Source organism: Callorhinus ursinus, unplaced genomic scaffold, assembly GCF_003265705.2.
Source record: "Callorhinus ursinus isolate GAN/ISIS: 27379988/994484 unplaced genomic scaffold, GSC_fseal_2.0 scaffold16, whole genome shotgun sequence".
Taxonomy (NCBI): Eukaryota; Metazoa; Chordata; class Mammalia; order Carnivora; family Otariidae; genus Callorhinus; species Callorhinus ursinus.
The window spans coordinates 31,224,500-31,238,349 of record NW_027397078.1 but is presented as its reverse complement, the minus strand read 5'-3'; the positions used below and the strand labels follow the sequence as shown (position 1 = coordinate 31,238,349).

The following is a 13,850-nucleotide window of genomic DNA, read 5'->3' as shown; positions in this document are numbered from 1 at the left end:
TAAGCCCTCCTGTATATGTAAAGTGGAGTCAGCAAAAATATTCAGAACAAAGATATGTCTCAAGATCCGTTTCTGGGAAGTGTGAGGTGGTGTGGTAATTTTAAAGACATGTCCACAAGGTCTTTGACATGGATTTTGCATGTGTGAGAGAGAGAAATAATTTGTGGCCAGAGGACAAACTGTAGTGGCCTTAAAAGATACACCCACAAATTCTTTTGATATCCCTCCTCTCAAGAGATGGAACAAAATTCCTCTCCCCTTGATTGTGGACTGCACTTAGCGACTCTCCTCTAATGAAGTAAATACGGCAGAAATGAGAGAAGTCGTTTTCAAGGTTAGGCTATAAAAAGACTGCAACTTCCAACTGGGGAGAGCATTCAGTCTCTCTCACTCTCTCTTGGGTCAATCTCTGTGGGAGAAGCCAGCTTCCACATGCTAAGGCAGCCTGGTGGAGAGGCCTGAGTGGTGAAAAACAGCCTGCTAAAAATGCTGTGAGTTAGCTTGGAGGCAGAGCTTTCCCTAGCCAAGTCTCAGATGACTGCAGCCCTGAATAACACCTTGATTGCACAGCCTCATGAGAGCTCCCGACCCAGAACCACTCAACTAAACTGCTCCTGGGCTTCTGACCTATAGAAACTGTGAGTTTGTCATTTTAAGCTGTTAAGTTTTGGGGTAATTTGTGATGCAGAAATAGATAATACAATTGGCTTGGAGGGAAGACAGACTGGAGAAGGCAGAGAGATAAGTTAGAGGTGGCATTAGGCAAAGCAACAGACAATGAAAATGTAAATCAGAACAGTAAGAACAGTGATGATGAAAAGGGAAGAAAGGATCTATGCCCAGGGCCTGATAGAAATTTAATTAACAGCTTTTATGGGCTGATTAAATTGAGGGGTAGTACTGAGAGACAGAGATGTTACAAGGCTATTTCCAGGTCCAGTTGAGATGGCCGAGGAGATGGTAATGTCATTAACGAAAAACGCAGTAAAGAAAAGGAAGCACATGAAGGGGGGTATGGTGAGTTGATTGTGTGTTGCCATGTCTGCATGTATTTTGGTTTTAAGCATGTTGACGCTCATATACTAGCTGACATCTACAGAGATATCAAAAAAGCTATTGCAAAATCATACCCTGCACACTTAGGGCACAGGTGATTCAGACTACAGATGGAGGCTGAACGTTAACAGAGATGGGGCAAAATGATCCACACTTTGAGCAGTAATGCTCTAAAGTACCTGCCAAACTTTTAATTCTGTCATTGCCTGAAAATAAAGGAAGGTTGTTCACAATAAAATAAAGGTTCAGGGATCCAGCGCTAAGAAATTTGGAAGTCAAAAGACTGAGATAAGTGGAATAAACATATAGAAGAGGAATACTTGGACACGAACAAACATTTCCACAAACAAGACATCCAAGTGGCCAACAGACACATGAAAAAGTGCTCAACATCACTCGCCATCAGGGAAATGCAAAACAAAACCACAATGAGAAACCACCTCACACCAGTCAGAATGGCTAAAATGAACAAGTCAGGAAACGACAGATGTTGGCCAGGATGTGGAGAAAGGGGAACCCTCCCACACTGTTGGTGGGAATGCAAGCTGGTGCAGCCACTCTGGAAAACAGTATGGAGGTTCCTCAAACAGTTGAAAATAGAGCTACCCTACGACCCAGCAATTGCACTACTGGGCATTTACCCCCAAGATACAAATGTAGTGATCCGAAGGGGTATGTGCACCCCAGTGTTTATAGCAGCAATGTCCACAATAACCAAACTATGGAAAGAGCCTAGATGTCCATCAACAGATGAATGGATAAAGAAGATGTGGTGTGTACACACACACACACACACAAATGTTATGCAGCCATCAAAAAAATGAAATCTTGCCATTTGCAATGACGTGGATAGAACTCTATAGAGAGTATTATGCTAAGCGAAATTAGTCAATCAGAGAAAGACAATTGTCATATGATCTCACTGACATGAGAAATTTAAGAAACAACACAGAGGATCATAGGGGAAGGGAGGGAAAAATGAAACAAGACGAAATCAGAGAGGGAGACAAACCATAAGAGACTCTTAATCTCAAGAAACAAACTGAGGATTGCCGGAGTGGAGGAGGGTGGGAGGGATGGGGTGGTTGGGTGATGGACATTGGGGAGGGTATGCACTGTGAACTGTGTAAGACTGATGAATCACAGACCTGTACCCCTGAAACAAATAATACATTATACGTTGATTTTAAAAAAGAATAAAAAAATAAATAAAATTATTTAAAAAATTAAAAAAAGATACTTGGCCGATGGGATCATCAGGGCTAGAAAAATGCTTCCTATATGTACATCAACAGGGTTTTCTTTTAAATATTTGTTTGTGTGTGATACAGGATATGAGGAAAATAAGAAAAGAAATGCTTCAGCACATCTAGTCCCACTACTAACAAGGTAATGATATAAATAAATGATTTAACAATAACATAATCAAGAAGCCAGACTCTGAGAGTAAATACATATGCATGACTTCCCTATGACACTTGATAACATGAACAGTTTCCTATGGAAGTTTGTTTTACTTGCATGAAAGTGTGCATTTGTATATTAAATAGATACATCTAGATGGCCAATTTATTCACTTAAATAAAATAACAACCCATGATGCTTTAAGCCAATATGTGAAAACACATCAAGGATTCAAAGTTAATATAGAGGACTCCAAGGAAAGAATTAAAAGCCTCAGGGAAAATTGTGCTGCCAAAACTGGAATGATAATGAGCTGAAATTTCAAATTTGGTTCTTGCATTAGTTAATGCATTTGGGCAGAAATGTTGCTTAGAACAAATGTTATTTCAGGGCTTCTAATAACCAAATGTCTTTCTTTCTCAGCCTCTACCCATTGCAAAATCATGAGTCCCTCAAGTCCCCTTCTTTAGGTCATATAACCCTACAAGTTCACCTCTTTAGCGCAACTATCTTTATCTCTCTGCTTGCTCTGCAGTAGGAAGTAGTCATACCCATCATGGAAATCTGTGCATCAGACCATTTCTGGTTCAACAGCTGAGTTCCACAGTCTGCCAGATTCAGGGAACTAGATAATTATGGATATTCCCTACACTAAAGGCTACCAATTAGTGGACATTTTTAATAGGAAACAGATGTGGATCTCAGCTAACAAACTTAACTGTGCAAGAAAGCTCACATCTCTTTATTGTCTTTAAGTCAACCTAAATTGGACTCTGAGCTCTAGCTCCTCCTGGCTGGTAAGAAATCCAGTCTTAATCATTTGCACCCATCTCCCCTCCCTTTCCTGTGGGCTGTAAAATGTCCCAACCCCAAATCAATCATCAATCACTCATCTGCAGTGGTTACAGCTGAAAAGTCCAGTGACCCGTGGTTACAATTACTTCCTATCTCCTGGGACGCATACATTCATCAGTGAATAATAAGAGCCAGAGAAAACCCCTTTGCCTCCAGAGGCTGTCCCAATGACAGTGCCATAGTCTTGTTCTAATTCCTATGTTATATCTCAGACCTTTGCCTGCCCTGACTCCACACTTTCACCTAGTAAAATATCCAAATTCCTTTTTTTTTTTTTTAAGATTTTATTTATTTATTTGAGAGAGAGAGACACAGGGAGAGAGGGAACACGAGCAGGGGGAGAGGGAGAGGGAGAAGCAGGCTTCCCGCGGAGCAGGGAGCCCAATGCGGGGCTCGATCCCAGGACCCTGGGATCATGACCTGAGCCGAAGGCAGACGCTCCACAACTGAGCCACCCAGGCGCCCCAAAATATCCAAATTCCTAAGCCCTTGTTCCCATCATGAGGAATGTAGACAACCCTCAGCTAGGACCACAGGACCTGAGGCAAGACTGGGTAAGTATAAGGGACAGAGTCAAGGAACCAATCAGATCTATACAAACGCCCGGAAGTTCATAGTCAAAGTGTAGGTAAGGTAAATGAGCAATCCGGTGGTGGCTGCCAGAGGACTGGAAAGTGTCCACTGGATTGAGCAGTCAAGAAGGCCATTTGGTCACTTTGATTAAAAAAAATAAAAACCACTTCAGTACAGTAATAGGAAGGGAAATCTGATTGAAATAAGAGTCTTTTAAAAAGTGGGAAAGGGATACAGCAAGTTTCATCTGTTCTTTTGAAAATGTGATAGCTAGAGATGATGGGGGGGGTGGTCTGCCAAGGCTTGTTATCGTTTTTTTAAGATAACAGCAATTTGAGAATCTTTAAAGGCTACAGGGAAGGAGCCAGGTTGACCCCATAAGACAAAGAAATAGTGGAGAAAGCCAAAACTTCATTCCAGTGGAAAAGGGAGGGAAGGGACTTAAAAGCACAGAGACAGGTGTTTGTTTGTAAAAGGAAAAAGGAAAAAGGGGTGCCCCTTATGAATATAGAAAGGAGGCAAGGGTAGGGCTGAAAGGAAAGTCTGACGTCACGAAATCAGGAAGCTTGTGGGAGCTCAAAACTCAGAGCCTCATTTTTCCCTATGCAGTACAAGACAAAATCATTGTTGAGTGATGGGATGGACAGTGGGCTTGAGGCATGAGACAAAGATTTTAGTTTTGTTTACTTTTTTTGTTTTTGCATATATATATATATATATAGTGATCTCACTAAATTCACCTATTAATCTTAAAAGTTTGAGGGTTCTTTAGGGCTTTCTAGATCCATGATCTTGAAACCTACAAGTAGTAAGTTTTATTTTGCTTTTAAAAAAGCTGTGCCTCTTTTTTATTTTACCTGCCTTACAGCATTGGCTACTGCTGGGCTTACATTAATTCTTTGGCCAGGGATTCCCACACCATGTTGAGCCTATAAATTCAGGCTCCACACCTTTATGATACAGGTTTAGGGTTTTAATTTCTCCAGGAGACTTATTTTTCCTCACCCCAGACCACACCTGGGACAAGACTGCTTCTTTCCTAGACCCATGGGCAGAGGCTTCTAATTACTCTTACACATTGGGGCAGCCTTTCCTGGTGAACAGCTTTAGTCTACCATTCCAATTCCAGCTCCCCACCTCACACAGAGCCAAGGACACCTCTCTTGGGTGGACAGTCCTAGCCTTCTGTGGCCCTAGCATAGGGCTATCTACATTCTTTGTGATGGCAACAATGGCATAAGAACCTGGATCTTTTTCTAAGTTGTGGATGTTAAACTTTAGCCCCTATAAATGGGTTTACGTGCAGCCTTTTGGGCCACCAGAACATCAGTGTGAATGCTTTGAGTTTCCTCTTTCTTTCTTTCTGGCAGCTGTTGGTGACTTCCCTTTCTTATTTCCAGTTCAGCTCTGAAATTATGTGGTTTTTTTAAAGATTTTATTTATTTATTTGACAGAGAGAGACACAGCAAGAGAAGGAACACAAGCAGGGGGAGTGGGAGAGGGAGAAGCAGGCTTCCCGCGGAGCAGGGAGCCCGATGTGGGGCTCGATCCCAGGACCTGGGACCATGACCTGAGCCGAAGGCAGACACTCAACGACTGAGCCACCCAGGCGCCCCTGAAATTATGCCTTTTTAACCAACACTGTAGGGAGGTGGAGTGGGCCTTGAGGCCTTACTGCTGGCATTCTAGTGGTCCCTTTATGGTGCTAATCTGCAGAGTTAGATGGTTTTCTTCAGGAGCCCTCAACAACCCCTGTGGAGGGATGCAGAGAATAAGGGCTGCATTTATCCTAGCCTGGGCTTTGTAGGGCAGGCAAGATAGAAAGACAGGGGGAGGGGCGCCTGGGTGGCTCAGTTGGTTAAGAGTCTGCCTCTTGGTTTTTGGCATCAGGCTCCATGCTCAGCACGGAATCTATTTGAGATTCTCTCTATCCCTCTCCCTCTGCTCCTCCCCCCTTCTATCTCCATCTCTAAAAAATAAATAAATCTTAAAAAAAAAAAAAAATCTGGTGTTCAGGGGTGCCTGGGTGGCTCAGTGGGTTAAGCGTCTAAGTGTCTGCCTTTGGCTCAGGTCATGATCCCGGAGTCCCGAGATCAAGCCCCACATGGGGTTCCCTGCTCAGCAGGCAGGGAGTCTGTTTCTCCCTCTCCCTCTCCGCTCGTGCACTCATGCTTGCTCGCTCACTCTCGTGCTCGCTCTCTCTCTCAGATAAATAAATAAAATCCTTTTTTTTAAAAGGTCTTATTTATTTATTTGACAGAGAAAGACACAGCAAGAGAGGGAACACAAGCAGGGGGAGTGGGAGAGGGAGAAGCCGGCTTCCCGCTGAGCAGGGAGCCCAATGCGGGGCGGGGCTCGATCCCAGGACCTGGGATCATGACCTGAGCCAAAGGCAGACACTTAACGACCGAGCCACCCAGGTGCCCCAAATAAAATCTTTTTTAAAAAATCTGGTGTTCATACCCTAATACTCATCCTTTACCTGACTTTCGTGGCAACTTGAAACCTCTCCTATACAGGCCTTGTCCCCACCCCAGGAACACAGAAAATCCCTCTGCACATGCTGATGACATGCCCCCAACTTTGAGGAAGGATACTTTGTTTTGGTATATTATCAGAGTGTCTCAAGGTCGGTGAGATTTTTTATTGCTGTTGTTCTTGCTCTTGAGTTATAAATTACTATTTAGGTTCATCAACATCAATTTAATTTGAAAAGAACTGTTTGGCTAACTCTGTAGTAGTAGTGAAATATTCTGCAGCCACAGTATTGGGGCCCATAATGTTCCAATAAATGGACATTTAAATGTATATCCACTGAATTTTTATGATTCCCTACCACCTGGTATCTCTGCAGATACCAAAAGGAAATTGTAATTTGATAAGGCTGGCATGTTTGAGACATGCTAATCTCCCCCATCAACACTGAAGAACATGTATGTGGTGATTTCCTACATGAAATAGTTTGCAGACTTTTACCTTGGAAATCCCATCCTATAAAATTAGAAAAGCCCAGGCAGGTCAAGAGAGCAAGTGTACTAGGTGTACAAGGCCATTTGAATGAATGTACTGAAACACAAAGGCCACAAACACCCACAACTACCCGGTGGCTGAGCTGGGCCTAGAAGTCAAGGGTTATGGCTCTCAGTCTAGGGCTCATCTGTAGGTCCTACATGATGGCATGAAGCTTAGAGCTGAGTTGAACTGTGATGTCTTGCCAACATAAATAATTGCTCGGCTGACAGAAACTTCAGGGGGCAGATAATTCTATGTCACACACACAAAAAAAAAGACTTGGAAAGCTCAAATCCAAATCAATTCCACCCTATAAATTAGCCAATTTCACAGTGTATGATAAGAAGCACTACTTTTCATTGCCTGTCTGAACTAGGAACTCTTTGCAGCAGTACATTTTGTTTGGAGCACAGTATCTTTTACTGAGCATTCACGGAATCATGATCTCATTTTCCAAAGTGTTATCTCTGAAAACATAATCAGCTGCAAGAAATTTATCTCTTTACATAAATTAATTTTGCAGACAATTTTTCGCGCACCCCCCCCCCAAGGCTAACCTAAACGAAACACACTTATGCTTGCAACTACAATTTATCTTGGTTAGTGGGCATTTTTGCTCTCTGGGAGAGAATTTTAATCTTCTGTGGGAGCAAAGCAACCTGGGAGTGAGGAGATATGTCAAACTGTCAACAAAGAAAAGAAATGAAAAGAACCAAAGAAACCAATTTACACTAATTCAAGGATAAAGGGACTATGAGAAGCACTGGAGGAAGTTGCCATCTGCAGGAAATGATTGGGGCTCCACCTGTGTGATTAACTCTGTATTAGCCCCTGACCTATAATCCCCTTGCCCTATTTATTAATTTCTTTGTTCGTTGTTCTAATTGATATCTCCCTAAAGAAATTAGGAATTTCATCAAAAAGCCAATTTTACTAGGAAGATCTTGAAACCAGGTTGTTAAATTCAGAAATGCTCCCCTGCCCATTGGTAAATAACTGCTACCCCAAGCCTGTTGAGTCCTCCCTCCCACACTGACTGAACCACCCAGGGCTGGAGAGCCCCAAGTGGGTGTTGCCTAGGCTCTTGGTACCCAGTGGCCTTCCAGCCAGCCCACCACAACTCCCATATACCAGTGCCCATCTTTATGTGTCCTCCCAGACAGAGAAGGCCCAGTCCTCCGCTGGGAAGATGCCACTCCATTCGGCAGTGTTGGCACCCAGTGGACAAATGCCCAATGCCCATCTGGTCCCTGAGGCTGTGGCCCATCATCATAGGCTCATACTCCTCTGGAGCTGCCAGTGCCACCTAATAAAACAGCGAGGTACCAAAAAGGTTATTTGATCTTTTGAACACCACCTCAGATTGAAACTATGTTCACTATTTTCTTAAAACTGTTTTTTATTAAATACTCTGTTTTCCTCAAGAAAACAAGCTTCCTCATTCCCTCATCTCAAGATGAAAAGTCCACATGAACTTTCTGAAATGGCTGATTCCACAGAAACATCTGAAATTGCTTCCCATCTCCCTGAAGTTCTTCCCTATGCTTGCATTTCAAATAAGATGAACTTGGGCATGTGCCCCGTGAAAAAGAAGAAAATGCATATTACAATTTTGGTTGCCAATTATACAATAAAGCTGAAATTAAAAAAAAATATATATATATATATACACACACACAAACACACATTCACAGTGAGGGAAAACTGTGCATGAGCAATTTGGTTCTATGAGTTCTCTTTATCCGTCCTCCACTTCGCCCATGTTGCATTAGCTGCAATCCCGTGAAGAAAAAGTCCATTTCATTATATGTATTTTTAGAGGTAAGAAGAATGGCATGAACAATAAGCCATCAAATATTTGATTAGGACCAAGCTAGTTTTATTAAAGATAGTGTGCCACACAGATTTAAGTAATTATATGTTTATGTGATCCTTTCGCCTCTCTCCATAATTCTCTCTGGTTGGGTATTATTGGCTGTTGTAGACTATGGCTAAATATTATAATCTTTCCCCTTATTTTTCCCTTAACTGTCTAATTTTTAATGTCTGGTTTCATAGAATGTAAGGTATTTCAAGAACATATGCTATATTATGGCAGAAACACCATTATTTGGGTTTATTTCTAGCCTGTTATTTTGTGCTTTCTCTTCTATGCTATTTCTACACTTTCTTCAATTGTAATATTTGTCTGAAGAATAAAACAAAATTTATTCACACTGGACTTGGTCCAAACAATATTTCTCTACCTTCAAAATAGCTCTGCATCTAAGGGAAAGTCAAGAATAGGTACTGGGTTGTACACTTGAGTCAAGTATTTGAGAGACTGGCCATCTGGAAAATCTATTGAACCATCACATTAATCTGGTACAACTATAACTTGAGTTCTTCTGGTTATATTAACTCTATATATAATGTACTTAAAAATGTAGCTTTTTGGAGGCGCCTGGCTGGCTCAGTTGGTGGAGCATGTGACTCTTGATGTCAGGGTTGTGAATACGAGCCCCATATTGGGTATAGCGATTACTTAAAAGTAAGATCTTAAATGGGGGGGGCACCTGGTGGCTCAGTCAGTTAAGCATCTGCCTTCGGCTCAGGTCATGATCTCAGGGTCCTGGGCTTGAGCCCTGCATCAGGCTCCTTGCTCAGCAGGGAGTCTGCTTCTCCCTCTGCCTGCCACTCCCCCTGCTTGTGTTCTCTCTTTTTCTCTCTTTCTCTCTCTCTCTCTCTCTCTCTCTCTCTCGCTTTCTCTCCCCACCCCTGTCAAATAAATAAATAAAATCTTAAAAAAAAATCTCAATTTGTGGGGTGCCTGGGTGGCTCAGTCGGTTGGGCATCCATCTCCTGGTTTCGGCTCAGGTTGTGATCTCAGGGTCGTGGGATCGAGCCCAGCATTGGGCTCCTTGCTCAGCTGGGAGTCTCCTTGAGACTGTCTCTCCCTCGCCCTCTGCCCCTCCCCCTCTCTAAAATAAATAAACCTTGAGCAGCGAGCTGGACCGCGGAGCGTGAGTGAGGGAGCCGAGCTGCCTCCTCTCCATAAGCAGGAGCCCGGGTCGGGCTGGCACACCGCCCCAGCCCCTCCCTCGTTGTCAGGCCGGGAGGGCAGCGCATGCGCAAGCCAGGGAGAGGAAGAGTGAGCAGGGGAGGGAGAGCAAGCGAGAGAGCGAGCGCTGGGAGGAGGCGGCCGGACCGATCGAGTGCCCGTGCGTGTGGCGTGAGGGGAAGCTGCTGCCCGCCCCCTTCGCCTTCCCTTCCCCCCCCCCCCCCCCCCCGACCGCAGAGCAGCACCATGTCCGCGCCGGCGGCCAAAGTCAGTAAAAAGGAGCTCAACTCCAACCACGACGGGGCCGACGAGACCTCAGAAAAAGAACAGCAAGAAGCAATTGAACATACTGATGAAGTACAAAATGAAATAGACAGACTTAATGAACAAGCCAGTGAGGAGATTTTGAAAGTAGAACAGAAATATAACAAACTCCGCCAACCATTTTTTCAGAAGAGGTCGGAATTGATCGCCAAAATCCCCAATTTTTGGGTAACAACATTTGTCAACCATCCACAAGTGTCTGCACTGCTTGGGGAGGAGGATGAAGAGGCGCTGCATTATTTGACAAGAGTTGAAGTGACAGAATTTGAAGATATTAAATCAGGTTACAGAATAGATTTTTATTTTGATGAAAACCCTTACTTCGAAAATAAAGTTCTCTCCAAAGAATTTCATCTGAATGAGAGTGGTGATCCATCTTCAAAGTCCACGGAAATCAAATGGAAATCTGGAAAGGATTTGACGAAACGTTCAAGTCAAACACAGAATAAAGCCAGCAGGAAGAGACAGCATGAGGAACCAGAGAGCTTCTTCACCTGGTTTACTGACCATTCTGATGCAGGTGCAGATGAGTTAGGAGAGGTCATCAAAGATGATATTTGGCCAAATCCGTTACAGTACTACTTGGTTCCCGATATGGATGATGAAGAAGGGGAAGGAGAAGAAGACGATGATGATGATGATGAAGAAGAAGGATTGGAAGATATCGATGAAGAAGGAGATGAGGATGAAGGTGAAGAAGATGAAGACGATGATGAGGGGGAGGAAGGAGAGGAGGATGAAGGAGAAGATGACTAATGGAACACTGATGGATTCCAACCTTCCTTTTTTAATTTTCTTCAGTCCCTGGGAGCAAGTTGCCGTCTTTTTTTTTTTTTTCTCCTCTTGTGCTCATTCGCCCTGTTTTTTGAAGTCTCTTTCCTCTCCCTTTATACCATGGTTCTCAACTTATTTTGGGGGGAAATACCTTGAGCAGAATACAGTGGGAAAAGAATCTCTACCCCTTTCTGTTCCAAATTCATTTTTATCCCTTTCCTGTCTCAACAAAAACTTTATGGAATCACCACCACCATGCTCTGCGGGAAAAAAGAAAAACCTTCTGCTCCCTTAGCTCTGCTGGAAGCTGGAGGGTGCTAGGCCCCTGTGTAGTAGTGCATAGAATTCTAGCTTTTTTCCTCCTTTCTCTGTATATTGGGCTCAGAGATTACACTGTGTCTCTATGTGAATATGGACAGTTAGCATTTACCAACATGTACCCGTCTACTTTCTCTTGTTTAAAAAAAAAGAAAAAAAAACTTTAAAAAATGGGGTTATAGAAGGGCAGCAAAAGGTGGGTTTGAGATGTTTGAGTGGGTTAAGTGGGCATTGTGACAACATGGCTTCTCCTTTGGTATGTTTAATTGTGATGTTTAACGGACATCCTTGCAGTTTAAGATGACACTTTTAAAATAAAACTCTCTCCTAATGATGACTTGAGCCCTGCCACTCGATGGGAGAATCAGCAGAACCTGTAGGATCTTATTTGGAATTGACATTCTCTATTGTAATTTTGTTCCTGTTTATTTTTAAATTTTCTTTTTGTTTCACTGGAAAGGAAAGATGATGCTCAGTTTTAAACGTTAAAAGTGTACAAGTTGCTTTGGTACAATAAAACTAAATGTGTACACGAAGGAAAAAAATAAATAAATCTTTAAAAGTAAATAAATAAAATCTTTTTTAAATGTAATTTTTTGACACTCAAATATTAGTGTAACTATCTTTGAAAAATAACACAAACTTTATTGCTGAGCAGTTTTTATATAGTACAACCGCCAAACTATTGTCTCTCCTGAACAGTAAGTTTGCAGTGACTTTTATTTGTTCCTCATCTACAATTAATAGGCAAAACAGTATCTCAGAAATGGGAGTGCCTTGTTGTATGCATTGCCCAGACATTTATTAAGTTCTTGGCATTGTATTCACACACATGGCATAGAGATCAAGAAAACTAAAAAGACTCTGTCCTCAAGAAGACAGATAGGTAATAATAACATAAGCAAAAATATCAATGACTCAGAGAAAACACCAACCCCTCTATACAATGAACTACAAACTATTTTGCTTCAATATTATTCCTATCCAAATGTGTGTGTGTGTGTGTGTGTGTGTGTGTGTGTGTGTGTGTAAATAAAGGGAACTGAATTGGGGGAACATTTTTACTGCCTTTGCATAAGATTTGAAGTTTCATGGTTTCAGAGAACAGTGACAAACTCAACTGATGTTCAAACACTTGGGATTCTTTTTCCTTCTCTAAAAATATCAGTAATATTTTTAATAGCTACCATCTGTTGGCAAATATGTGACAGGTATAATGCTAAAAATTTGTTGCTTCTTTTAATCCTCACAAAATTCTATGCTTAGATATTTTTCCCTTTACACAATAAGGAAAGAGAATTTGAAAGGTTAACTAACTTGTCCAATCACTATGGTGCTTTAGGTTTGCCTGACTCTAACTATTCTGCTATGTTGACTTGTGCCTTCTTCCTATTTAGACATCAGATACAAATGCCAAAAGGAACAAAGGTTGAAATTTGCCCCTGATTAGGATACCAGAAAAAAAGACTCAGCCTTGTTCTCAAAATGAAGATTTCCTTGCAAATAAAAACTCTCATTCACTCAACAAATATCCATTGAATATCTATTTTGTACCAGACCTTTCTCTAGGAGCTGATTATTAAATTAAAATTGACGGGCTCCTGGGTGACTCAGTCGGTTAAGCGTCTGCCTTCAGCTCAGGTCATGATCTCAGGGTCCTGGGATCAAGCCCAGCATGCCTCTCCCCCTACTTGTGCTTTCTCTCAGTCTATCTCCTGCTCTCTATCAAATAAATAAATAAAATCTTTAAAAAAAATAAAATTGAGATGGATGCTCATTGGGTAACTTACCACTATATTAAGGTGGACAAAATAAAGGAAAAAAATGTAATTTAGAATATTCTCCTTAAGTATAGCAGGGAACTCAGCTTGAATCTAGATTTTTGTTCACCACAGAAATCAGGTTAACTTAGGAGCTTGGACAGTGGAATAGAAAATCCTTGAGCATTTATGGAAGCATAATTTTCAAAGAAACTCAGTCTAAAGGAAGAGAATCATAAAGAATTACTTGGGCACCAGAAGAGTGGACAAGGTCAAAGAAAGAGATAGGTCTTCAGATTGTCTGGATTGATGATACAGTCCCAGAACCAGGAGTCTGAAGCAAAAGAAGCCAGCAAAACCCAGAAAAACTGAATCACCAGGTGTCGACTGCGGCAGTTCCATTCATGGGCAACAGAACCCACTGTCCGTGGCTCTTGCAGCAAAGGGACACTGTGCCTTGCAAGCAGCCATCAGTGCCCTCCTCATGGGACTTGTGCAGCTTCAGGACAAACATCAGCTCTGGTCTCATCTCTGGAAACCACCAACAGAGGACCAGCAGCCATCTTGGGGATTAGCAGTATAAAGAGACTTTCTTATAAAAGTCTGGAACAGGGGAGGAGATAAACATGAGTGCCACACAGGGCACCTGGCTGGCTCAGTCAGTAGAGCATGCAACTCTTGATCTCAGGGTCATGAGTTCGAGCCGCATGTTGGGCACAGAGATTACTTTTAAA

General features: G+C 42.3%; 1 protein-coding gene across 1 annotated transcript; it reads left to right on the top strand.

The window, feature by feature from the left end:
* Positions 1-10,121: 10,121 nt before the first annotated feature.
* LOC112812863 (protein SET-like) lies at positions 10,122-11,264 on the top strand. Its single transcript, XM_025857841.2, has one exon. The coding sequence runs from the start codon at positions 10,187-10,189 to the stop codon at positions 11,018-11,020; it is 834 nt and encodes a 277-aa protein (XP_025713626.1). The 5' UTR covers positions 10,122-10,186; the 3' UTR covers positions 11,021-11,264.
* Positions 11,265-13,850: the final 2,586 nt, after the last annotated feature.